The sequence below is a fragment of the Phocoena phocoena genome, chromosome 5 (genome assembly GCF_963924675.1).
Source record: "Phocoena phocoena chromosome 5, mPhoPho1.1, whole genome shotgun sequence".
Lineage (NCBI taxonomy): Eukaryota > Metazoa > Chordata > Mammalia > Artiodactyla > Phocoenidae > Phocoena > Phocoena phocoena.
The window spans coordinates 31,689,789-31,717,766 of NC_089223.1; the positions used below are offsets into that span (position 1 = coordinate 31,689,789).

The 27,978-nt window shown below is 40.6% G+C and overlaps 1 protein-coding gene across 1 annotated transcript in view; it reads right to left on the reverse strand.

Annotated features, from left to right (window-relative positions):
• Positions 1-13,681: 13,681 nt before the first annotated feature.
• TMEM154 (transmembrane protein 154) overlaps positions 13,682-27,978 on the reverse strand; it is a 43,184-nt gene continuing 28,887 nt past the window's right edge. Inside the window, exons 4-7 of the mRNA XM_065878188.1 lie at positions 27,590-27,617; positions 26,319-26,404; positions 24,209-24,269; positions 13,682-13,697 (exon numbers count right to left, since the gene is read on the reverse strand). Coding sequence (XP_065734260.1) covers positions 13,682-13,697; positions 24,209-24,269; positions 26,319-26,404; positions 27,590-27,617 — 191 coding nt within the window. The remainder of the gene's footprint in view (positions 13,698-24,208; positions 24,270-26,318; positions 26,405-27,589; positions 27,618-27,978) is intronic.

A 27,978-nucleotide genomic window follows, 5' to 3' on the forward strand; every position in this document is an offset into this window, starting at 1 on the left:
ACCCATGTCCCGGGCATTGGCAGGCAGATTCTTAACCACTCCGCCACCAAGGAAGCCCCCAACACCCGTTCTTGAGAGTATCTGGGCACGTCTCTCCATTGCAACCTTCAAGAGCATACCTGCTGTCCTGCTGACCTCAGCTTCAGCAAGTGGGAACTTCATTTTTTTTCCCAGATGACCAAACCCTTACCAGTACCTGGGTCCAGAAACTAGACTTTTTCCTTTTCACCCCTATTCTAAGACCTGGCCTTTTTTCTCAGCACAACACACCATTTCCACTGGCTCTGGGGTCTTGCCTTTACTGCCATGCTGCAGCTTCTATTATTTGTCTCAGGCAGTGCCCATCTTCAGACCTCCTTGACAATGATTAACACCTTCTGACACATTTTCCTATTGCTTATAGTGGGGGGAGGCAGTGTCAAACAGCGGTCTAAAGAATGTGTTTTGCAGTTGGGGAGACCTGAAAAGTATACTGTGAGCATTAAAATGAGATGACATGTTGTTTATCACCTATGGCCAGGATTGCTATTCCATCAAATGCCCAATATTCTTTCACTGCTTTGTGAAACAGAACTCTCACTGTTGGGTGTGATAGGTTCCAACCATAGAGACTACAGTTCCCTGCTGCCTTCCAGATGGGTTGGCCAACGAGATGCAGGCCGAGTTGTTTCATTGGGCTGGTGGGGAAAAGTGGCTGACCTAGTTTGGAGCCTCACCCTCGCCCTGGTTCCCTCACTCCCCTTCTTGTGAATATCATGCTGGAGCTGGGGCAACCATCTTCGATCACATGGTGACCCCGTGGATGGAAGCTCAGCACTGATGGACATGGGGGAGAGTCAGCAGAAGCCTGGGTCCCAGATGACCATGGAGTTACGATACCAACTTACCTCTCTACTCCTTCATGTGTGAGAGAAAAACCATCTTGTCAAAAACAATTTTATTAGAGGCTGAACTTAATCCATATCTGATACACATAAGAAATGCTAGTCGAAATTATTGTTCTCTCTAAGCATCATTTCCTTAACTCTGTGAAACTGTGGAAACTGTGTGCTCTTTGGGGCCAAGTCATCTCCAGGCAGATCGGTCCCATCACTTCGGTTGCTCGGTCATTCCAGTTAAAATAAGAAGGAAATCCACACTGCAGCAGACTCTAGAGGCCTATCGATGCCATAACTGACCAGGTTTACTTTATTTATTTATTTATTTAAACAGTTGGTACTGTTTAAAAATATATATATATATTCTTTTAATTTGGCTGCACTGGGTCTTAGTTGCAGCACGCAGGATCATTGTTGCCACATGTGGGATCTTTAGTTGCGGCATGTGAACTCTTAGTTGCGGCATGTGGGATCTAGTTCCTTGACCAGGGATTGAACCCGGGCCCCCTGCATTGGGAGTGTTGCCTCTTAGCCACTGGACCACCAGAGAAGTCCCTGACTAGTTTTACTTTAATTGGGACCATGAGGAGGAATCTTTCTGCTCATCATTTGTCAATGTACTGACTAGTTTTTGTGACCTGCAAGAACGCATCCGCATTCAAAGAAGTCTTCGTGTTTTCTACGTCACGAACCTGCCAGTCGGCCTTGCTGTAACTGTTACAACGTCAAGGTGCGGAAAATGAGATTAGAATTAAAGGCATGAAGAAAAGTGAGTAATCAGGAAAAAGAGAGGTTTTATCTCTAAGATTTTTCCATTTTTACTAAAAATATTTTTAAAAATTACATTCCCATAGACAATTAAAATTTTACTCCTCAACTTAAAAACACTTTGTAAGAAAGAAAAAGACAAGAATGGGTAATAATACCTTTTTGATATGCAGATAATCCAATTAATTTTTCGTCTCGACAATTTTGCATAAAGCAGGTTCAATTCTATGAGAATTTTTTGCATTGATATTGCTTCATTGATTTTAAAGATGTATATGGATCAAAGGAGTACGACTATGAGAGTAACAATCCTTTTTAATAGTCATGGAAGTGAAGTTAAAAGGATTTTCCTTTAGAAAGATGCATAATTCACCTCTTTATACTAAGTCATCAACATTTTAGTAAACAAATATCTTATTTTCAAATAAACATTTATTCTAAATATTGGTATACATTAATTACCTACATATTAACGTAGAAGGTATTCTTTTCTCCTATCTCGTAGAGCTTTTACAATTAAATTTAGAAATGCTTTTCAGTCTATCACTGCTGAACGAGCAATTTGGCATATAAACATATACCAAAAACCATGCAGCTGAGAATAGAATAATATATATATATATGTATACCTGACATTTATGAAGCTGTAAGTCATAAAGAAAAAATATTATTATATATATCATTCTCAGCATGCAAGGTAGGAGGAAAAACCTGAAACCTTCAATCACTCTTAAAACTTTGACAGTTTTGCAAATCAGTTGCAATCATCAGCAATCGGATCATTTCTTGTATGAGGCTTACAAGGTAGAATTTATACGTTGGTGGGACAAAAGCCAAGTGATAAATATGACCTCTGATGATCTTAGTGACCTCCTGAGGAAATACTTTACGTTGCTTGAAAAATGAGACCATCTAACACAGTATTGTTTTTACATTAATCTCACTTTTAACTTTAAAAGCAAGATACACACATACTAAATTATTCCTGATCTATCAGATTGTTTTTTAACTTGTTGAATCACTACAATTCTTGTTCTTTCTGAAAGCTGACATTTATTAAACATGCAGTTTTCCCGTGTTCCATATGTTATTTATAATTTCAGGGGTTTCACCTAAGTCAGACTAATACAGTGATCACTCTCAACTGATCTTTTTTTTTTTTTTAACATCTTTGTTGGAGTATAATTGCTTTACAATGTTGTGTTCGTTTCTGCTGTATAAAAAATGAATCAGCTATACGTATACATATATCTCCATATCTCCTCCCTCTTGCGTGTCCATCCCACACTCCCTATCCCACCCCTTTAGGTGGTCACAAAGCACTGAGCTGATCTCCCTGTGCTATGCGGCTGCTTCCCCCTAGCTATCTATTTTATATTTGGTAGTATATATAAGTACATGCCACTCTCGCACTTCGTCACACCTTACGCTTCCCCCTCCCCGTGTCCTCAAGCCCATTCTCCACATCTGTGTCTTTATTCCTGTCCTGCCCCTAGGTTCTTCAGAACCTTTCTTTTGTTTTTTTTTTTTTGGTTCCATATATATGTGTTAGCATACAGCATTTATTTTTCTCTTTCTGACTTACTTCACTCTGTATGACAGCCTCTAGGTCCATCCACCTCACTACAAATAACTCAATTTTGTTTCTTTTTATGGCTGTAATATAATATAATATAATATAATATAATATAATATAATATATATATATATATATATATATATATATATATATATATATATATATATATATATACAATGTTCCATTTATATATGTGCCACATCTTCTTTATCCATTCATCTCTCTATGGATACTTAGGTTGCTTCCATGTCCTGGCTATTGTAAACAGAGCTGCAATGAACTTTGTGGTACATGACTCTGAATTATGGTTTTCTCAGGGTATATACCCAGTAGTGGGATTGCTGGGTCGTATGGTAGTTCTATTTGTAGTTTTTTAAGGAACCTCCATATTGTTCTCCATAGTGGCTGTATCAATTTACATTCCCACCAACAGTGCAAGAGGGTTCCCTTTTCTCCATACCCTCTCCAGCATTTATTGTTTCTAGAGTTTTTGATGATGGCCATTCTGACTTGTGTGAGGTGCTACCTCATTGTAGTTTTGATTTGCATTTCTCTAATGATAAGTGATGTTGAGCATCCTTTCATGTGTTTGTTGGCCATCTGTATATCTTCTTTGGAGAAATGTCTATTTGGGTCTTCTGCCCATTTTTGGATTGGGTTGTTTGTTTTTTTGATATTGAGTTGCATGAGTTGCTTGTATGTTTTGGAGATTAATCCTTTGTCAGTTGCTTCATTTGCAAATATATTCTCCCATTCTAAGAGCTGTCTTTTTGTCTTGTTTATGGTTTCCTTTGCTGTGCAAAAGGTTTTAAGTTTCATTAGGTCCCATTTGTTTATTTTTGTTTTTATTTCCATTTCTCTAGGAGGTGGGTAAAAAGGGATCTTGCTGTGATTTATGTCATAGAGTGTTCTGCCTATGTTTTCCTCTAAGATGTTATAGCGTCTGGCCTTACATTTAGGTCTTTAATCCATTTTGAGTTTATTTTTGTGTATTGTGTTAGGGAGTGTTCTAATTTCATTCTTTTACATGTAGCTGTCCAGTTTTCCCAGCACCACTTATTGAAGAAGCTGTCTTTTCTCCACTGTATGTCCTTGCCTCCTTTATCAAAAATAAGGTGACCATATATGCATGGGTTTATCTCTGGGCTTTCTAAACTGTTCCATTGATCTATATTTCTGTTTTTGTGCCAGTACCATACTGTCTTGATTACTGTAGCTTTGTAGTATAGTCCAAAGTCATGGAGCCTGATTCCTCCAGCTCTGTTTTTCTTTCTCAAGATTGCTTTGGCTCTTTGGGGTCTTCTGTGTTTCCACACAAATTGTGAAATTTTTTGGTCTAGTTCCGTGAAAAATGCCATTGGTAGTTTAATAGGGATTGCATTGAATCTGTAGATTACTTTGGGTAGTAAAGTCATTTTCATAATGTTGATTCTTCCACCCCAAGAACATGGTATATGTCTCCATCTGTTGGTATCATCTTTAATTTCTTTCATCAGTGTCTTATAGTTTTATGCATACAGGTCTTTTGTCTCCTTAGGTAGGTTTATTCCTAGATATTTTATTATTTTTGTTGCAATGGTAAATGGGGGTGTTTCCTTAAATTCTCTTTCAGATTTTTCATCATTAGTGTATAAGAATGCAAGAGATTTCTGTGCATTAATTTTGTACCCTGCTACTTTACCAAATTCATTGATTAGCTCTAGTAGTTTTCTAGTTACATCTTTAAGATTCTCTATGTATAGTATCATGTCATCTGCAAACTGTGACAGCTTTATTTCTTCTTTTCTGATTTGGATTCCTTTTACTTCTTTTTCTTCTCTGATTGTTGTGTGTAAAACTTCCAAAACTGTGTTGAATAATAGTGGTGAGAGTGGACAACCTGGTCTTGTTCCTGATCTTAGTGGAAATGGTTTCAGTTTTTCACCATTGAGAATGATGTTGGCCATGGGTTTGTCGTATATGGCCTTTATTATATTGAGGAAATTTCCCTCTATGCCTACTTTCTGGAGGGTTTTTTTTTAACATAAGTGGGTGTTGAATTTTGTCAAAACTTTTCCTGCATCTATGGAGATGGTCATATGGTTTTTCTCCTTCAATTTGTTAATATAGTTTATCACATTGATTGATTTGCGTATATTAAGAATCCTTGCATTCCTGGGATAAACCCCACTTGATCATGGTGTATGGTCCTTTAAATGTGCTTTTGGATTTTGTTTGCTAGTATTTTGTTGAGGATTTTTGGATCAGTGTTCATCAGTGATATTGGCCTGTAGTTTTCTTTCTTTGTGACATCTTTGTCTGGTTTTGGTATCCGAGTGATGGTGGCCTCATAGAATGAAATTGGGAGTGTTCCTTCCTCTGCTTTATTTTGGAAGAGTTTGAGAAGGATAGGTGTTAGCTCTTCTCTAAATGTTTGACAGAATTCGCCTGTGAAGCCATCTGGTCCTGGGTTTTTGTTTGTTGGAAGATTTTTAATCACAGTCTCAATTTCAGTACTTGTGATTGGTCTGTTCATATTTTCTATTTCTTCCTGGTTCAGTCTCTGAAGATTGTACTTTTCTAAGAATTTGTCCATTTCTTCCAGGTTGTCCATTTTATTGGCATAGAGTTCCTTGTAGTAATCCTCATGATCCTTTGTATTTCTGCAGTGTCAGTTGTTACTTCTCCTTTTTCCATTCTAATTCTATTGATCTGAGTCTTCTCCCTTTTTTTCTTGATGAGTCTGGCTAATGGTTTATCAACTTTGTTTATCTTCTCAAATAACCAGCTTTTAGTTTTAGTGATCTTTGCTATCATTTCCTTCATTTCTGTTTCATTTATTTCTGATCTGATCTTTCTGATTTCTTTCCTTCTGCTAACTTTTTTTTGTTGTTGTTGTTCTTCTCCTTTCTCTAATTGCTTTAGGTGTAAGGTTAGGTTGTTTATTTGAGATGTTTCTTGTTTCTTGAGGTAGGATTGTGTTGCTATAAAATTCCCTCTTAGAACTGCTTTTCCTGTATCCCATAGATTTTGGGTTGTCGTGTTTTCATTGTCATTTGTTTCTAGGTATTTTTTTGATTTCCTCTTTGATTTCTTCAGTGGTCTCTTGGTTATTAAGTAGTGTATTGTTTAGCCTCCTTGTGTTTGTATTTTTCACAGATTTTTTCCTGTAACTGATATCTAGTCTCATAGCATTGTGGTTGGAAAAGATACTTAATATGATTTCAATATTCTTAAATTTACCAAGGCTTGATTTATGATCCAAGAGATAATCTATCCTGGAGAATGTTCCATGAGCACTTGAGAAGAAAGTGTATTCTGTTGTTTTTGGATGGAATGTCCTATAAATATCAATTAAGTCCATCTTGTTTCATGTATCATTTAAAGCTTGTGTTTCCTTATTTATTTTCATTTTGGGTGATCTGTCCATTGGTGAAAATGGGGTGTTAAACTCCCCTACTATGATTGTGTTACTGTCGATTTCCCCTTTCATGGCTGTTAGCATTTGCCCTATGTATTGAGGTGCTCCTACGTTGGGTGCATAAATATTTACAATTGTTATATCTTCTTCTTGGATTGATCCCTTGATCATTATGTAATGTCCTTCTTTGTCTCTTTTAATAGTCTTTATTTTAAAGTCTATTTTGTCTGATATGAGAACTGCTACTCCAGCTTTCTTTTGATTTCCATTTGCACGGAATATCTTTTTCCATCCCCTCACTTTCAGTCTGTATGTATCCCTAGGTCTGAAGTGGGTCTCTTGTAGACAGCATCTATACAGGTCTTATTTTTGTATCCATTCAGCCAGTCTATGTCTTTTGGCTGGAGTGTTTAATCCATCTACGTTTAAGGTAGTTAACAATATGTATGTTCCTATTACCATTTTCTTAACTGTTTTGGGTTTGTTATTGTAGGTCTTTTCCTTCTCTTCTCTTTCCTGCCTAGAGAAGTTCCTTTAGCATTTGTTATAAAGCTGGGCTTGTGGTGCTGAATTCTCTTAGCTTTTGCTTGCCTGTAAAGCTGTTAATTTCTCTGTCAGATCTGAATGAGATCCTTGCTGGGTAGAGTAATTGGTTGTAGGTTTTTCCCTTTCATCACTTTAAATATGTCCTGCCACTCCCTTCTGGCTTTCACCGTTTCTGCTGAAAGATCAGCTATTAATCTTATGGAGATTCCCTTGTATGTTATTTGTTGTTTTTCCCTTGCTGATTTTAATATGTTTTCTTTGTATTTAAGTTTTGATAGTTTGATTAGTATGTGTCTTGGCGTGTTTCTCCTTGGATTTATCCTGTATGGGACACTCTGTGCTTCCTCAACTTGACTACTTCTTTCCCCATATTAGGAAAGTTTTCAACTATAATCTCTTCAAATATTTTCTTAGTCCCTTTCTTTTTCTCTTCTTCTTCCAGGACCCCTATAATTCGAATGTTGGGGCATTTAATGTTGTCCCAGAGGTCTCTAAGACTGTCCTCAATTCTTTTCATTCTTTTTTCTTTATTCTGCTCTGTGGTATTTATTTCCACTATTTTATCTTCCAGGTCACTTATCCGTTCTTCTGCCTCAGTTATTCTGCTATTGATTCCTTCTAGAGAATTTTAAATTTCATTTATTGTGCTGTTCATGATTGCTTGTTTACTCTTTAGTTGTTCTTCTAGGTCCTTGTTAAATGTTTCTTGTATAATCTCCATTCTATTTCCAAGATTTTGTATCATCTTTACTATCATTACTCTGAATCCTTTTTCAGGTGGACTGCCTATTTCCTCTTCATTTTGGGGTCTAGTGGGTTTTTGCTTCTTCATCTGCTGTGTGTTTCTCTGTCTTCTCATTTTGCTTAACTTACTGTGTTTGGGGTCTCCTTTTCACAGCCTGCAGGTTCCTGTTGTTTTTGGTGTCTGTCCCCAGTGGCTAAGGTTGGTTCAGTGGGTTGTGCAGGCCTCCTGGTGGAGGGGACTGGTGCCTGTGTTCTGGTGGATGAGGCTGGATCTTGTCTTTCTGGTGGGGAGGACCGCGTCTGGTGGTGTGTTTTGGGGTGTCTGTGAACTTATTATGTTTTTAGGCAGCCTCTCTGATAACAGGTATGGTTTTGTTCCTGTCTCACTAGTTGTTTGGTACAGGGTGTCCAGCACTCTAGCTTCCCGGTTGTTGAGTGGAGCTGGGTCTTAACGTTGAGATGGAGGTCTCTGGGAGAGCTTTTGCCGTTTGATATTACATGGAGCTGGGAGGTCTCTTGTGGACCAACGTCCAGTACTCAGCTCTCCCACCTCAGAGGCACAGGCCTGACACCCGGCCGGAGCACCAAAACCCTGTCAGCCACACAGCTCAGAAGAAAAGGGAGAAAAAAAGAAAGAAAAAAGAAATAAACTTATTAATTTTTAAAAATTATTAAAAGTAAAAAAATTTTAAAGTAATTTTAAAAAAAGAAAGAAAAAGAAGAGAGCAACCAGACCAAAAAAAAATCCACCACCAATGATAACAAGCACTAAAAACTATACTAAAAAATAAATAAATAAATAAATGGACAGACAGAACCCTAGGACAAATGGTAAAAGCAAATCCATACAGACAAAATCACACAAAGAAGCATACATATACACACTCACAAAAAGAGAAAAAGTTAAAAAATATATATCTATATATTAAAAAAAATAAAGGAAGAGAGCAACCAAATCAATAAACAAATCTACCAATGATAATAAACTCTAAATACTAAACTAAGATAAACATAAACCCAGAAACCAGTCAATCACATACAGCAAACCCCAAGGCTACAGTTGCTCCCAAAGTCCACTGCCTCAGTTTTGGGATGATTCGTTGTCTATTCAGGTATTCCACAGATGCAGGGTACATCAGGTTGATTGTGGAGATTTAATCCACTGCTCCCGAGGCTGCTGGGAGAGATTTCCCTTTGTCTTCTTTGTTTGCACAGCTCCTGGGGTTCAGCTTTGGCTTGGCCCCGCCTCTGCGTGTAGGTCGCATGAGGGCGTCTGTTCTTTGCTCAGACAGGATGGGGTTAAAGGAGCAGCTGATTCGGGGTCTCTGGCTCACTCAGCCCGGGGCGAGTGAGGGGGGTACGGATGTGGGGCGAGCCTGCAGCGGCCGAGGCCAACACGATGTTGCACCAGCCTGAGGCGTGCTGTGTGTTCTCCCGGGGAAGTTGTCCCTGGATCACGGGACCCTGGCAGTGGCGGGCTGCACAGGCTCCCCGAAAGGGAGGTGTGGAGAGTGACCTGTGCTCGCACACAGGCTTCTTGGTGGTGGCGGCAGCAGCAGCCTTAGTTAGCTTCTCATGCCTGTCTCTGGGGTCCGCGCTGATAGCCGCGGCTCGCGCCCGTCTCTGGAGCTCCTTTAGACTGTTCTCTGAATCCCCTCTCCTCGCGCACCAGGAAACAATGGTCTCTTGCCTCTTCGGCAGGTCCAGACTTTTCCCCGGACTCCTTCCCGGCTAGCCGTGGCACACTAGCCCCCTTCAGGCTGTGTTCACGCCGCCAACCCCAGTCCTCTCCCTGCGCTCTGACCAAAGCCCGAGGCGAGCCTGTCGGGCTGGTGAGTGCCGGTCGGCACCGATCCTCTGTGCGGGAATCTCTCCGCTTTACCCTCCACACCCCTGTTGCTGTGATCTCCTCTGCGGCTCTGAAGCTTTCCCCCTCCACCACCCGCCGTCTCCACCCGCGAAGGGGCTCCTAGTGTGTGGAAACCTTTCCTCCTTCACAGCTCCTTCCCACTGGTGCAGGGCCCGTCCATATTCTTTGCCTTTGTCTCTTTTTTCTTTTGCCCTACCCAGGTACGTGGGGAGTTTCTTGCCTTTTGGGAAGTGTGAGGTGTTCTGCCAGCGTTCAGTAGGTGTTCTGTAGGAGTCGTTCCACATGTAGATGTATTTCTGATGTATCTGTGGGGAGGAAGGTGATCTCTATGTCTTACTCGTCCGCCATCTTGAATGTTCAGTCAACTGATCTTTACACTGGAAAAGATGTCACCTACTGTTTGTAGTATCTAGAGATCATTATCTTATTCCTTTCCATGTGGACCAAAGAAGTGAAAAATGTGATGAATAGGCTTTTTGTAAAAGTCTATTTATTTATTTATAACCTACCAAAGGCCAATGATAATAATACGATGGCAACGAAGGAGGATGATTCACTGAGCCTTCTGCACCTGGAGACCAATGGGCACGGGACACCATCCACATCTGGTTGTCTTAAGCAGGTTCAACATATATTTCTAATCTTGTACAGCAATGAGATTAAAGTCCTTATGTTACTGTAAGTACTTTGGTTTAAGAATTTAGCTTCTTAAAATATCATTTCAGAAAGGGCTTAGAGTATCCACAGAGGTGATTTTAAAAGTTTTATTTTATATAATTTTATGGATTGCTGTCTCATGAACATGACGTATTATTTAGAAAAGATAAGAGGGCAAAAAACAATACAACCCCCACCAGATATCTACAAGAGGACTAAGAGGAAAATAAAATTTGGCTACTAGATAAGACAGTATCAAGGCAAGGTGAAAGAGCTGTTCAAAAAAATAAATAATTCAGGCAATTGGGTGTTTGGTTTTAGCAATTATTAATAACCAATTTGACTACTTCCACACCATACTAATATACGGTGATCTTTTGGTTATTGTAAGAGCAAAGAAATGTAATCTATGAATGAAGCTACTCTGGCCCACCTATTGTAGATATTAAATAGACAGGCCAGAATTCATCCTGAGTGTGAAAAAGCAGCATGTGTAAATTTAATTCAGTAGAAAATGTCAATGTTTTCCTCACAGTGAGAATTTCAGCCATGTCTTCCCAGTGTGAGCCATGTCTTATTGCTCTACTATATTCAGAATATGTACTAATTCTGACAGAAGTTGAAACTAATGTGTACACTTTATGTTTACTCAACATAAGGGCCTTCTTACAGAGATGGTGAAAACTGATAGTTTAAACAACCAAAACAAACGAATAGACAAAAGTATTTTTTAAAGCACCCGTTTACATTGCTAGAGCTACAAGGGTGATCAGAAGCATCTGTCACCCCATGGATGTCAAGATTGATCCGTGCTATGTGTTCGCTGTTTGGATGACAATGACCTTCCCAGAGAGAGGAGTCACATCGCTGAGTTAAGACTGAGATTTTCACATATTTATTACAACAAGTTTCCTGAGGAGTTCAACAAGGCAATGTTGCTAACTTAGCTTACTTAATATGTACAAAAATACAATAAAATGTACACATTTGAAAATATTCTAAAGTCAGATTTTGCTCTGATTGGCTACCCAATTAGGGCAAATTATTAAGATTTTTACTAACAGTAATCTGAAACATAAAAATTAAGATTAGGTTTAAATACAATTCTTGGAATGATCATAATCTATGATGCCTCTTGACTGGACAGTAATAAAAAGATACAGAGCACTGAACTTTGGCTGTTTTGACTCATACTAATGTCATGTATCTTGCCAGAATAAACTCTTCTTTTAAAGTGCTTTGCACGTGATGCAACTATAGAGGTTAGTACATTTTTCAGATATAAACACAATGACATATTGCTGAAGCTTGCTTCTTCTGGAATTTGAAATCATTTCAAGTACTGAATGAGAATATATGTACCATATCATAAAATATCACTTCATCAAAATGAGACTCCAAGACCTCCTATCCTTCTCTGAACCGCTGAAGTCCATTATTTGATAGGGCTGGATGACGCTTACGGGCCTAAAAGTTCAGCAAAAATCTTAGCTACCTAGAGAAAGAAGAGACTCTTTACAGAGTCAAAATGTGGATGAGAAACAAGGTAACAAAACAGCCAGAAACGATGATTTGGAAAGTAGCGATTTGGGCATAAATATCTTGAGAGTCACTATGGACCACAAGTTGGATATGAATATGCAAAACAGCAAGGAAAACAAAAATGCCATATTAGGATGTGCTAAAGAGAATACAACAGACAGCTCTGTTGTGCTTCTGTACCATGAAGACTGCCTTTTGCCAAAGCTCTTTGCAACCCCGGGATGGCATAAGAGCAGTGGTTAAACACAGCCAGATAGTTCTGTCTTTCACTGCGGTGGAAAGACCTCCCTGGCTTGGAACTCTGCCTTTAAAATTGTGGGCATAGTTCAGAAGGCAAGTGCTGGTTAAAAGGATTCTGAAAAAAAAGGACTGTTTTCGTTATGCATTAAGGCAGCCTTTCAAACACAAGACTCCAAATAACAGCAGCAAATATTTGGTGAACCTCAACCCCTCCTCCGTTTATATGCGGGGAGTAAGATACAGTTTTCGTTCTTGGTTTCTTTCCTGGAATAAAACATCAGGTGCCGTGGAAGAGCTGAGGGCTCCTAATTTGCTAGATTGCTTTAAAGGTCAGAATTGGAAAATTAAGGATTAAATGGCGATTGATTTGACGTGAGTGGGAGTGATAACTAGGCCCTTCTGCATTTTGCACCATTGCTTCTAGCAGGAGGATGTCAACAAATATCACGTAGAATGTCATCTCTGATGACCGGTGGTGGCCTCCTGGGAGCTGCGTTGAGGACACGAGCCCTGGTCAGGCTGGCAGGAAAGATCCTGAGTACGAGGAAGGGTACCTGCCTCGGGCACAGACAGAGCCTATTGCTGGTCTGTTTGTTCCAAACAACCTTAAAGATGTCAGAGACACTGAAGGTGGCAGAGGAGGCCCAGCTGCACACATCTATCCATACATCACACGCGAGGGAGTTGTGGTGAGGGCAGGGATGAGCCGTGGGGAAATGTGAACAAGCAGCTTATTTTCTCCGAGAAGGAAAACAGTTGCTCTTTCACTGAGAATTCCATTCCTCCCTCACCTGGCCAACTCAGGGTCAACACGTCCCCAAACAGCATCCCTTCAGGACTGTGGGCTCTCACACTGTGTCTCATGGCAGGTGGAAATGAGCTTACCCACCCCCTGGGATGGGGTCCACATTGAAACACTTGCTTTGTTTGCTGTCTATTATTCCATGACATAACTCACCTTGAGCAAAGCTCCCACTGAATGTAATTGACCTAACAGAGAACTTAACTCACAAGAGGAAATTATCCAAAGCTAGCTAGGTCGCAAGGTGACCCAGAAGGAAACCATAGACAGCTTCCTGATTTGTACCCTGAGGAATGAAGCAGAAAGGTAACAAGGACTTGAGAGCGTGGCCAGGGTGATGGTACAGTCATCTAGAGGTTGGCTGAGCGGAGGAAACACCCACTGATAAGCGCTGACTGCATCTTATGGTTCCTCCACCCTCAGCGATGGATGGCAGCCACGCCTTTGCCCAGCACTTCTCAATCGAGCATTCTTCCAAGTACAGGTGATGCACTGGGCGTTGGAAGAGTGGGCGCTGGAAGCAACAGCAAAAGGTTCTTGTGTTTACATTGATTTGAAATTAATTAAATTCGGATCCTCTTCATCCTCTGCTGGCAGGCCCAGCAGACTCCCTCCGGGGCTGCTTTCTCTTGGAAAACATTAGCACCATTCAGTTTCAGGATTCATTGTCACTGCAAAAAACAGAACAATAGTATGTTTCCAAGAAGCTACTGAGAGCTGGTCGCTCGGCTATGGAGGTGACTCAGGATAACATAGCAGTCAGGGAGCCGACGGTGTCCAGATTACAATTTCTGAAACAAAGGTCAGTTCAGTTTGGATTTTATATCTGAACCCTGAGGAGGAAATCTAGGAAAGCCAAGAAATAATCCCTAGCTCTAGTTGTAATATCCTTCCCCAGGGCTGATGTGGAGAGAACCAGATGGAGCCGGGGTTCCCCCTTTAAAGAAATCGAATCCCATTCTCTATGAATAGATGCCAAACTGCCTTTTCTTTTTCCTTAAAAAAAAAATTTCCATACGTTATTTTCTCTCAAGGCTTTGTGGTCCTGGCATGTTTTCAAAAGCCCATTTTTTTCCCCAGGCACAGAGGATCTGGAAGTGCCTTCTCAGTGTCATTTAGAATTCAATCATCAGGCATCTTCAGGTGTGAGTAGACATAAATTATGGACATGGTGTGTGGACATAACCATGCTAGCGGGCTAATTTCTGCTTTTGTTTCTCACTTGGCTCTCTCAGCCACAGGTCTGGCTCTATAGCTCTTTCCCAGTGAGACCATGTCTCCACCCAAGTCTCGTGGAAAGCAGACTACTTGACCTCCCGCACCTCCACCCACTTTTTAAAAATTTTGTGTCCTTTCACCCAAATTCTAGCATGTCTCCACTTGAAATGACCTGTGTTTCCAAGGAAGTGCCTGAATGACGATCATCAACAGGACCTGGTGTCTCCTTAGCTCAGAGGCTCTTAGAGGCTGCAATAGACCGTGTTTTTCTGACTCCTACTTCAGTTCTCGCCTGCTCAGTGACACACCAGGTGTTTCCAAAAGGTCTCTGAAACAACTTGATAGATGATAGAGAGCCAGCTAGCTAGCTAGATGGTAGAGAGCCAGCTAGCTAGATGATAGAGAGCCAGCTAGCTAGATGATAGAGGGCCAGCTAGCTAGCTAGCTGGCTAGCTAGATAATAGAGAGCTAGCTAGCTAGCTAGCTAGATGATAGACAGCTAGCTAGATGATAAAGAGCTAGCTAGATAGCTAGATGATAGAGAGCCAGCTAGCTAGCTAGATGATAGAGAGCCAGCTAGCTAGCTAGATGATAGAGAGCTAGCTAGCTAGCTAGATGATAGAGAGCTAGATAGCTAGCTAGCTAGCTAGATCTATCCAAGAAAGAGGAGGAGAGACATTGTGTATGTGTTTGTGTGTCTGTGTCTGTGTTGTGAAGACAGGGGGAAGAAGCTGTGACCAGGAAGGCTGACCAATGGGAAGGAAAGGGGAAAGCAGACATGGACAAAAGGACAACTTCTGTAGGAAAACTTATTTAATGGAAACCTGACTGCAAATGAAGACATTCTTTATCTGAAGAACGAACGTAACAACTCGTTTCATAAGTCACACTAAACAGCTCTTAAACTGGGCAAGGAGGCTTCCTTTCTTGGAAATTGGGTGGTAGCAAGATAATATTTCTGAGATCCAGGAGTTCATCTCTATGGAGCATAAGTCTCTGAAGTGCATGTTTTCCTTTTGTGGCCTTATCTTGACATTTCAGCTACTCTAAGCAGACCAAAATACAAGGCTGTACAGCAATGGGCACAATCCCTCTTTTGTCCACAGCGCTAATCTGTGTCCAGCAGTTAAAATAGAAGTGATTTTTAAAGTTAATTATTATAAGACCAAGCCATATTCATTGCTGAAAAAATATAAAATACAAATAAGCCAAATAAAAATACTAACAACCTCACTACAGTTAACATTTTGGTATTTATTCTTCCAAACTTTTTTCTGTGATAATGATATATATTCTTTTTGTACAAAAATGGAATTATGTTATGCATATTGTTCTGTAATCTGCTTTTCTCACTCTCATTCATATATAGACCTCTTTTCTGGCTAATAAATATACCATATCTTTTTAATTGGCTATAGAGCACACCATTGTCTCACATTGTCTCACCAAGAACATTATTTTTAGGCGTATCCTTATTGTTAAACATTTAAGCTATTTCCAATTTATAATTTTTATTTATTATAAAAATTGCTACATTTTTGCATGCTTCCAGTTGTTACCTTTGCATAAATATCTAGAAGAGGAACTGCTAGGTTAAAATGTATGCAATTTTAAAGCTTGACCAGCCCATTGTCCAATTACCCTCCTTCCCTAGAAATTTACCTTCTCTTGACAGTTTCCTTTATGGAAATATCCTTTCCCCAACATTCTAATACTGGATATTATTACTTTTAGCTTTTGTAAATTCAATAGGTGAAAATAATCTAATATTTACCTTAACGTATTCTTGGGTTACTTTTTTTTGTTACTAGGAAGACTAAAGTTTTTTTCAAAGCTCTGTTGGTAATTTTAATTTCTTCTTTTGCCAAACTGCTCATTAATATTCTTTGCCCACATGGGGCATTATCTTTTTATTGATTTATGTATTAAGAATAATAATTCCTTGTTCATCATACATATCGCATATACTTTCCCCCAATTTGTCATTTTCCTCCTAATTTTATATTGTGTTTTTGGAAGTATAAAAATTTGAGTTTTTAATGTAGTTAAGTCTATCCTTTTCTGATATGGTTTCTGACTGTGTGTCATGTTTTCAACCAGACCTCACCTTACAGTTATAACATTTATCTTTAATTTTTCTGGATTTTATTTCTTTCTTTTTCACGTATAAACTTATCCGGAGTCTATTTTAATCTAAAGTGTGAGGTCGAGTTCTAAATTTTCCCTCCAAATGTTAGTCAGTTGTTTTAAGACTATTTACTGAATAATCCACTTGCTATGAATTGCTACTTTTATAATATATTAAATGTTTACATATACTTGAGGCTGTTTTGAATATACTATTCTATGCCAGTAATACTTATTTGGTTCTGGGTATACACAGTTTTAATTATTGGAGCATGTTCCCTGCAAATCCACCTCCCCACACACAATTGTTCTTTTTCCTTCTCTTAGAATTACCCTGACTATCTGCGCACAATTATTCTCCCAGATGAAATGCTCATTGGGATCTTTAAAAGACTCAGTTGAATTTAAAAGGATAATTTTCACACTGTTGAGTCTTTCATTCAGAAACACAGTACGTCTCTCTCCATTTGTTTATATCTTTGTTGTCCCTCCATAAAAATTTGAACAATTTCTTTTTATATTATCCATACATTTTTTGATTAAGTTTTTGCCTAGGTATTTCTCTTCTTGGGCTGCTTCTATGGTTGAGCCAATGCTGGTGTGTGCTCATGGTGGCTTTTTGAGCACAGGGTCAGGAGGGCAGAGCTTAAATCAGGGCTCAGCCACTTTCTCGCTGTGTGACCTTGAGCAAGTTAACATTTCTTAGCTCATCTCATCTGCAAAACATGCATAATAATACCATGTGCCTTAGAAGGCTGTTGGAAAAAAAATCAATGAGAAAATGTAGGCGAAGCTCTATGCCACAGGCCTGCCCTCCAGACACATGAACGGGCATTCTGATTTTGCTAGATTCTATGCTAGCAAATGTTCAGTTAAACACAAGCTTGAACATTGCTTCAAATATCCAGAGCCTTTAAGAAACCATCTTCCAAAACAAACTTTCAGTTTCTGAGGACAGTGTAACCTAAATGCGGTTTGTTTAGAACACTCTACAAACATTATGAAGGCTTAGAGTGTGACACTGCCCACCAACCAGAACCCATTCATTTAAAGCATCAAAGAGCACAGGACCTCACGCATGATATGTGTGGAACTTATGTGTTTATAGATCTGGCCACCGACAACGTGCCAGGCCCGCCACACCAGAGACAGTCCCAGTGTGGGTACAAGTTGCTTCAGCAGTGGGTCAGCAGGTCATTCCTAGTGTCGCAACTCTCACACGTGATTTTCACCGGTGGTGTGATGGCCAACGTGCCTGTTAGTAAGTCAGCAACCCGGGACCTGGCTCCCCACCCATGCCCGAGCCTGGAGGCATTATTCTCCCTCATGCTCATTCCTTTATTGAGTTAGATGTGTTCCCTGCTATCTTTGTGGCTATTTATCATCTCTGTGAAATGATCGAATCAGCCCTGATGTTTCCAGCTCTGGCAAATGCTAGAATTCCCTGTTAAAAATACCTTGGCAAACTGCCACAGAATTGCAACAAATAAAATCAGTGATCCCGCTTCAAACCTCTGTTGTTTGCCTTGATGTTAATTCGTACGGCTTTGGTCACTTATCTGTGACAGCAGCATGAGTGAGTGATTTTTCTCAGAGGGTTATATGTAGATATTTTAAGAATGTGGGGTAGCTTTCCAAAAAGCTGTATAGTAACAAGCCTCCAAACTGTAAAAAACCAATTGAATTGATTAAAAAGCATCATCTGATGATTTTTAAGAAAGCATTTAAGTGGAACGCCACCAGTTAAATGAGGAGGTGCAATTGTAACACCTGGTTTCATAACTGCCCCTTGGTTGCAGTCAGGATCAGATAAGCCATCTTTGTCCTTCTGACCAGTTTACCTTGTAACAATCCCTCTTTCTGACCACAGCTAATGTTGCCTGTCTCCCAAGATGTAATAAACCTATGCTAAACCTTTCTCTAATTATGATGCTCTCTAACTTGGTTTGGGGAGGAGTGCCAAGTTCAGTTTAGCACAAAGTCACGGAACAGTTAGATCATGCTCTCTTCCGCGTCATCAATAGAACGTCCCTTCTCCTTCCCGTAAGAGGCCTGCCCAGGTGGAATTATAGAGACGAGAATCTGGCTGCCATCAGAGCCAGGCCCAGAACTGGTCCAAGACACATAGATCATGCCCATGGTGTAGACACAATCTGGACTAGTATTCAAACGAGGCTGTGGTGTATTGAATTTAGTGCATCTTCTCTCACCCACCACAGACAGGCATAGACACACACACATACACACACCCCTACGTGTTAACCATGTCATTTGAGGTTAGCATCCTGCAGGATTATAAACTGTTACTTTGCATCCCTCATGATACTTAGCTTGGATTTGAGGGAAATCAGTTGGCACTTAATATACTTAATATTTAATACCTGTTGACTTTTAAATGACTAGAGGGACTGGAGAGAAAAAGAGGAAGGAAACTCATAAAGCAATTGGAAGCGGCCACAGAGATTTACTGGAGTGGAGAGGCCAGAACGGTTCACACAAAACTGCTGTTTTCTCGCAATTCATGGTTCAGTCTTGTCAATGTCTGCACTGCATCAGCCACCAAAGACTTTCATAGTTGGCCTCATGGTGGATGGCTTTCTTGCTACTAAGGGTTCTTTTTAAAAGTTTCTAATTTGTCTTTTCATTTATGGAATATCTCTTTTATTTTAACTAATTAGTCAAAGAAAATGAAAATCCAATTTTAAACTCTTCTCTAGATTGAGCTTCATCAAAAACTTGCTGTGCAAGTTTTTAACCTCTCTGATTTCCAGGTTTACTCAGATGGATTGTTTCAGTTTTAGCTGGTTGTCTTGGCATGATGTGGACAATGTCAGGCACATATTAGGCACTCAATAAGTATATTTGAAAAATTACACTGACGATCATACTTTCTCCAAGAAAACACAAAGAGAAGGGAAGAAACAGGGAGAAATTCAAAAAATTCTCTATTAAGCTAACCTGCATTTTCCTGAAAAATACTAAAGTGATACATTTTTATAATATTATTGAGCTCAGAAATGAATCATAAAATGAACAATGGAGGGCTTCCCTGGTGGCGCATTAGTTGAGAATCTGCCTGCTGATGCAGGGGACATGGGTTCGAGCCCTGGTCTGGGAAGATCCCACATGCCGCGGAGCAACTGGGCCTGTGAGCCACAACTGCTGAGCCTGCGCGTCTGGAGCCCGTGCTCCGCAACAAGAGAGGCCGCAATAGTGAGAGGCCCACGCACCGCGATGAAGAGTGGCCCCTGCTTGTCACAACCAGAGAAAGCACAGAAACGAAAACCCAACACAGCAAAAATAAATAAATTAATAAAAATACATTGGTGTCTGAGTCTCACACCCGAGATTCTTAAAAAAAAAAAAATGAACAATGGAATTATTACAAAAGCAGAACAGGTATACTGTTACTTCCCTTCTTTGACTTGGTTAATTTCCTAGGTAGTAGTAGCTAGGTGTCTGGCATCTAGAATAAGTGTCTTATTATTGTTGTTATTACCGTACTTTCAAAGTTATAAATTGACTTGGATGAAATCTAATTCTCCCCCAATCTTTCCCAATGCTGTTACTCAACATAAAATCATCACTGTGGCCAACAGGCATAAAGGGAAAGAAGACGTGCGCTTGGCTAATATTTGCAATTCCTTTTCTGTGGTTATTCACCTAAGCTTGCAGAGGCAGAAACACCACGCTTTCAGGAAATTGTCTAGTTATAAAGGCCTCAGGAAGAAGGAAGAGACTGCCCAGACTGTAAGCACCAAGATGAAAGGAATTCCATCTTGTTTTTGCCACTGTCGAGTGGCATTAGAGAACGTATTGTAAGGATGGGGGTAGACAATAAGGGAGTGAATTCTTTCAAGACAATTTAAACAATAATAAAACCAACTCAATGGATCTGTTTTTTGTTATCAACACACGCTGGCAAGGCTGAACAATGTCGGTGATGAAATTCTCTTCAACTCTAGGGCAGACCTCAGCTCCACCCTGCCCACCCCTTGGACACTGTTCCACTGACACTGTTCCCGGTACCCCATACGTTGCCTGGCACATAACATGTACGAATTATAGGGAAAAATGCTAAGGTGGGAAATAAGGATATAGAATTCCCCTTCCCCCACCATTCCTTTGCTGTCTTTTCCCACTGATTTTTTTGAAAACATGAAAACCATACTTTAAACTTCCCATGGTACTTTGTACATCCCTGGCCCTTATTAAAATCCTGTGCTAAATTTCAGATTCCACAGCTCAAGGAAAATGTCCACTCAGTGAGGACAAGGCAAAGTAATGAGGAACTGCTGGCTAATGGGATGTGTGGGAAAAGTCCGGAAAGACCTGAGCTTATGGACCTGAATAAGAGAAGGTGAAGGGTTGAAGTCTGCACACAATGTAGTGCATTAAGTGTAGGATGGTGACCAGATCACCTCGTTTTTCCCAGGATCAGAGTGGACTTTATGGATAACAGAGGCTCTATGTCACAGTGTCTTTCTAGCATCAAGAAGTAAATGGATTCCAGAAGTCTTAGTTCCCCATCCTCCTGCTAATCCAAGCAGGATGGGGAAGTGTGTTTTCCACTAAGTTCAGTCTGCAGTGACTGTTATATACTTTCTGAAGCATTAGAGTCACCCGTACACTGCTTAGACGGTAGAGGAAGGATGATTCACAGAGGTCAAAACCACTGGGGAACTTTGGACGTAATGATGTGTCAAAATAGGTTAACCGATTGTAACTAAGATCCTGCTCTGGTGGGGGGTGTCAACAGCGGGGAGGGTTGTGCATGTGGGAGCCAGGGGTATGGGGGACTTCTATGTACTTTCTGCTCAATTTTGCTGTGAATCTAAAACTGCTCTAAAATAGAAAATCTTTAAAAAAAAAAAAAAAAGTCAGTTGGAGAGGATGGGGAGAATTATTGCCAGAGCATAAAAGAATTCATTTCATTTGTGTGATGCTTTAAAACTTACAAAGTTTTTTTCTCTCTTGGGATCCTGTGAAACTAGAAGGACAGGTGGCATTATATCCATTTTACAAGATGAGGAAACTGAAGCTTACAGAGTTAAAGTGACTTGTCTTAGTACAAGGAATAAATGATCATCCAAGTCGGGTCTTGAAACCAGTCTTCTGATTCTAAGCCCAGTGACCATTGCACTCACCACCTGTATCTCTAATGATTCACAAGCTTTCAGAAAAAAAATCTTCTATCTGTCCTGGATTCCAGGTTCAAAGTAAATGTTTCATCAATTATCAATGTAATTAAGACAATAAGAGAAAGAAATGTAAATAAAATCACGACAGAAAAGATTATCCAAAATACAAGATAATCCAAACTATGTACCCTTTCAAAAATTCCGGACGGCTGAGAGGACTATTCTGAAATCACCAGCATATTACCTACACTGGTAATGGATGGGGAACCTAAAGGCTCCAGATCATTACTAGGGGATGAAACAAATTGCTCAGGATTGGTAAGTTCCAAAAAGAAGTCCCCAGGGTAACCAGGAGCAAAAATAATGCTCCACATACTAGATGTGCCTGGACCTTAGGACACAGGCTCATTCACCCAAAAGGCAATACGTTTATGTATATCAATTATAACTTTTTATAATAATTAAAAATAACTAATACTTACTGAGAGTTAATTTTGTACCAGGATTTGTTCTAAGTGCTTTGTACTTTTCTGAGTTTTTAGTGAATAAAAATTAAATTTGCTCTGCAATGTCATGATACCCTTTGATGTAATCAGACAGTGTCATCAGCACCAAAGACTGGGGACTTGCCACTCTTGGTTCTATAACCCTGGTCCTGGCTTCATCAAGAGGGAATGCGGTGACAGCTTGACAGCTGTCCTGTGAATTAAAACCAGACCAACAGAGGAATGTAGACATTCCCTTTAAAATCAATAATTTAGCATGAAGCAGCTCTCCGAATAGGTCAAGCCTTTTTGCCTTAGAAGCGGAAATGTGGTAGAGCTTACTTCAGAGACCAGCCTCTCGGTATCTCAAAAACATGATTTCTAAGAAGCTTTTACCACCATACAATTCTCCAACGTTAAGCTTCTTCTATGTTGCCAATAATTTCAAGGAACAAGAGGCGGGTATATAAAAACCAATGACATCTCACATCTTTTTTTTTTTTTTTTCATCTCACATCTTTTGAGGGTGCACATCAGAGATGCAGTAATAAGATATTTATAAGGTTTTGGGGGGTGATCTGAGCCCTAAACTGGACACACATAGATATTCATTTTTAGGTAAAAATGCAAAGGAAATAATTCCTTCGTAATGTCCTCTGTGATACTCCCACTAGCATTCTTTTTTTTCTTTCATCTTCTTGTTAATGTCTGATATCTTCTTTAAATAGGATAGACTATTTTCTGAACCAGTGGTGAATTCTAACATGCAAGTACCCGCAGAGGTAACAATGACTGACATCTACAGTAAGACGCATATTCTACATCAGAGAGGAGGCTCACCTCAGTAAGATTATGGTGGCACGACTTCTCAGGTAAGGCTTAGGGGAGGAAGCAGAACAAGGGTCTGGAAGACAAACATCTGACTGCCCCAATCACTGTCTAATAATCAGTCTTTCCTTGCATCGCTCTGGCTTCAGGAACTGCTTATGACAAGTGACTGCGCTCTGGAAACATTTAAGGTGACTGGTGCAGGGCCTCTGGTTAACTTGGAAGGAGAGACGGTGGGTGGTCTTTATCCTGCTTTGAAAATGTATTCTCTTTGTTCCGACAGAAGTGTAATATCTCAGTTACAGGCTCAGTCAAGTTCCCTACTCGGTCATCTCAGAGTCACCCCATCAGCAATTCTGTGCCCCCCAAATCACAGCAGTGCTCTGTGGAGCAAGTCCCTGACTTACTGAATCATCAATCCTATTTCCTGCGAGCATGTCCCAGGTCCTGACCAAAGGATTCTCTGATCAAAAACACCCAGACACGGTAATTTCTATCCTCACAAAAGATAATATAATTTAAACAAGACTGTGGAAGGCTAAAGGACACACAGGTCCCAGTGTGCTAAAATTTTCTATTAAGCAGAGCCACCTAGTGGTAGAATGGAATATGGTTTTTTTTTTTTAATTCTCATTTAATTTCTCTCATATAACAATCCAATTCAGGCGGGGTTTTCTTTTGTTTTGTTTATGTTCATTTTACTCACTCTTGTTTACAGTTACCCCTTTGAGATTGTCACCTCCATCTGTTTTCCTTACCAAACATCTACTCATCCAAGGTCAACAAACCTACAGTTTGTCATAATCAGAAAGTTTTAGGACTAAAACAGAAGCCAACTCGACAGTGTCTCTTTAGAAGGGCAAAAAACTGTCACTACTAATTTATTTCTAAAGATAAAGAGTCACTAGGATATTTAATTTGTACCTTTCTATTTTCCATAACTCACACTTTCGTTTCTCCATACACCCATGAAAACTGTCACATAAAATTTATAGGCACAGGGACTCTCCTGGTGGTCCAGTGGTAAAGAATCCACCTTCCAATGCAGGGGACATGGGTTCCATCCCTGGTCAGGGAACTAAGATCCCACATGTCGCGGGGCAGCTAAGCCCGCACGCCACAACTACTGAGCTGGCGCCCTGAACTACAGAAGAGAAAACCCGCACACCACAACTAGAGAGAAGCCCGCGTACCACAACAAAGAGCCCGTGTGCCAGCAACTAAGACCCGACGCGGCCAAAAATAATAAAATAAATAAATGAATAATAAAGAAATCTTAAAAAAAAATTTATAGGCACAGAGAAGGTGAGCAAAAGTCCTCAACTGTGGTCTCCAATCTCCCCCTCCCAACCATATATAATCTGTGGTAGAAATTAGAAGTACCTTGGGTTGCTGTGGTTTGGTTCCTTTTCTTCCTCTAAAGTAGGTAAACACTCATAGTTGGCTAGGACAGAATAAAAGCAAGCTCATTGTTAGTCACTAAAATTCTGGTTTTTATCTACAAAACTCGTGCAGTTGAGTATCACATTTCTCTGATCTGTATGGTTAGTTGTGCAGAAATGGCCTCACCAGGGAGTTTCAGAGGTTAAAAGATTAATGACGGCAAGGCTCTTGAAATGGAAAAAGCACTAACACACAGATACAAGACTTCAACGTGCCTCTGGCCCCGTTGGAAAGGGCACAATTCATCACTGCTTGGTTATTCAGTCCCTGAGGAACACCACTGGGGCTCCAAAGGCTAGAATCTGCATGGATCAGAGTAGACACAGGAATAAAACGGCTTCACCCAAGGTCCTGATGTGTCTGCAGAATGATTTCAGTCTGGAGGCACAACAGGAAAGAAGCAGGTAAAGTGGGGAACAGCCGACCTTGTTAAAGTCATCAGAATTCTCTCCTATTACACGACTGCTGTTTCCAAGGGGGAGAAAAATCCACTGGATCTATCACCTATGTGTCAAAGCCATTCTCTGCTTTAGCTGTCAAATGGAAATGGCTTCTTCCAGATTTCTGGTTTTAGTGAGTGTAACAGGATCATGATTTTATATTACAATTTTCTGAGTCACAAAAGCAAATACACCAAAATATTAAGAGAGGTTGGTTCTGGGTGGTGGAACACTTTTCTTCTTCTTCTTCTTTTTTTTGCATTTTCCAAATTCTACTGTGTACGTATATTATTTTTATAAACTAAAAACAACAAAATGAAACTACTTTAAGGACTATCTCAATGACCCACCCCATCCTCAAATGCTTTACAGAACCATTCTTCCCTCAATATTGGACTATGAAAAACTGCTCAAAATTGTACAATTTAGTTAAATGGTTCTCATCTTCTGGAAAGCTCATCTTGATGAGCCTCTGGTACAAAAATTCTAACACCAAGCCTCTGGATTTGAGAACTCCATTGTAGATTGTTGAATCTGACAGCTCCCAGGGTATTTTCTTTAAGATAAATGTTAAAAATACAAGTGATAGGATAATATAAATAGTAGATTGTAGTAGTTTAGCATGAGCATTAAAATAATTTATGTTTTTAAAGGAATTAAAAATAGAAAACACAGCTGTCATGATTTTTACATCTAAATGTTGATTTAATGAAAAGTAAGGGACATATACTACAATTACTGCCAGATATCAATTGGAAAGTAAGTTATAATTGGATATTTATATTACTATCTCTATTAGTGCTGTCCAGTAGAACTTTCTACAGTGAAGGGAGTGTTCTAGATTTGCACTGTCTGATATAATAGCTGTTAGCCACAGGTGGCTACTGAGCCCTCAAAATGTGGCTGGAATGAGTAAGGGACAAAATTTTAAATTTCATTTAATTTTTTAAATTTTAAGTTAAATAGACATATATGGCTAGTGCCTACTAGACAGACAGATCTATGTAAACCATATTTGATAAAGTTTTATATTTATATACAGATTAAAATCACAGATCTCTAGATTCTATAATATATCAGATAATGTCAGATGGTAACTTTTTCCAGAGAGTTTGGTTTCAAGAGATTTCCTTGCTCGAAAATAAGATCATTTTCAAGAAGAAAAAGACCATTTGAAAAACTTGTGCAAAAATACAAAAGAGGGCTTCCCTGGTGGCGCGGTGGTTGAGAGTCCGCCTGCCGATGCAGGGGACACAGGTTCGTGCCCCGGTCCGGGAAGATCCCACATGCCGCGGAGCGGCTGGGCCCGTGAGCCATGGCCGCTGAGCCTGCGCGTCCGGAGCCTGTGCTCCACAACGGGAGAGGCCACAACAGTGAGAGGCCCGCGTACCGCAAAAAAAATACAAAAGAGTAGCAACCATTGATGCAATAATTAAACTGCATATTTAAGGATGGTCAGACACCCTGCTTACTTCGTGCATGTGTCAGATGTAATGTGGGTGGGCTCACAGGGTCCCTCCAGGACTCATGGCATAGTTACAAATTGGGGGCAGCCTTCTCTTACCAGAGAGCACAAAAAAACCCACCTTAGGTTATTCCACACCACATACCATTTCTATTCATGCTGTTCATCCACTTATCCAGCTCTTCCATTTCTATTTCCATCACAGAGGGTGTGTCTTCCTCAAAAATAGGGCTGGAGAGAGAAAATAAAGAGCTTGTTGGAAAAAACAAAACAAAAAACAAAACCAACATGTGTGATGTGCTGAATTTCGTTTGAGGAGCGCCTAGGATGTTGACCGTTGGCTGTGAGGAAGACGAACTTGATTCAGTGTCTTACACTCCAGGGTAGGCTGGGGGTTTGCCCTATTCAAGAGGACCAAACTCTCTAATAGGAAAAAAGGCAAAAACGAAAATAAACCGTCATCCATTACTGATGATGGGCTGAAAGGCAGCCCAGGAGACTCTGCTCCTCCGGAAGGTACCAAGCCCGAGACTCCTCCGGGGAGTTGCCACATTTAGCATTTTAGCCTTGCTCAATTTCACTTCCCTTTCTTTGGGGGTTTTTGAGCAGTGCTCCAGGTCCAGAGGCCACGGTCAACAGGCTACTTTCATCACCTCGCCCTTCCATCCCCAGGCTTTCCTGCCTTGAAGAAATGGAGCCCTTGTGCTAAAAACTCCACCGTCCTCCCTAGCCGGGGCTCAGCGGGGTTCAGGGGAGGAGCCCAGGTTAATGTAGGTGGGGTTGGGGGAGGGGACCACCTGCTCTGACCGCTGTGCTGCGTAGGCGCCACCCTGCAGAGGAAGCCAGCCTAGTGTCCAAATAACCGGGTGTGTGTGTGAGACAGAGGTGGTGGTGACATCGCCCCAGGCCACTCCTCCAGGTGTCATCCTCTCTTCCTCTCTCTCCTCCACCCCGTCCCGTCACCTCCATTCCTCTTCTCGCCCCCTCTCCCCACCACGCACTGCTTCTCAACATACAAACCTCAGGCTTCTACCAGGGCTCCCCTCCCTTAATAACCAGCTAAAGTCTCTTCCCTGGAGAGAAAATTTTTAATCGGAATAAATGAACGGATGTCCTTGAAATACACCCAGCGTCAGCATACTCAACCAACAATGCATTTGGAATCAGTAGCAGTCAGAAAAAAAGTTCTTTTCTGAACAAAGGACCTTGCTCTCCTCTCAGATCTCCCCTGGGGTGAGGTGTGGGCACTCGGGCACATCTTCCTGGGGCTGGGGAAGCCAAAGGTCCCCGGAAGGGGTGTCAAACCCAAAACTCTTGAAAAGCCGGCTCTCTAATCTGTTCATCCCCCGACATCCTGGCCCATCCCGGCCCATCCCGGCCCATCCCGAGCTGGACTGGAGGCAGTGGGGAACTTACAGTTTCATGTTTTCACTTCCCAGGTCATCTAAAAGAGAGTAAATATAAAAGTCATGTTAACTTTCAGTGTGTGTAACAACTTTTTATTTCTAACAGCTGAAATCTCCTCTACAAAGACAGGAAATTACTTCAAGTAGATAACGTTTTGAAAGGAGCAGTAGTTAACCTCTATGTCACACAAGGGCAGACTGCCATATTGAAATGAGGTCCCATCCACGTGAAATCTGTTCTTTTAGATCTGGTGGTCCTCTGAGAGCGCTCACTTCACAGCGGATGTCCATCCCTCTTGACTATTTTTATCCATAGGAAGAGGAAAACAGTGGTAAGATGGAGAAAGGAGGAGTTGAAAAGAGGGCTTGTTCCTGGGCCCCCAGATGTGCCAGTTCAAA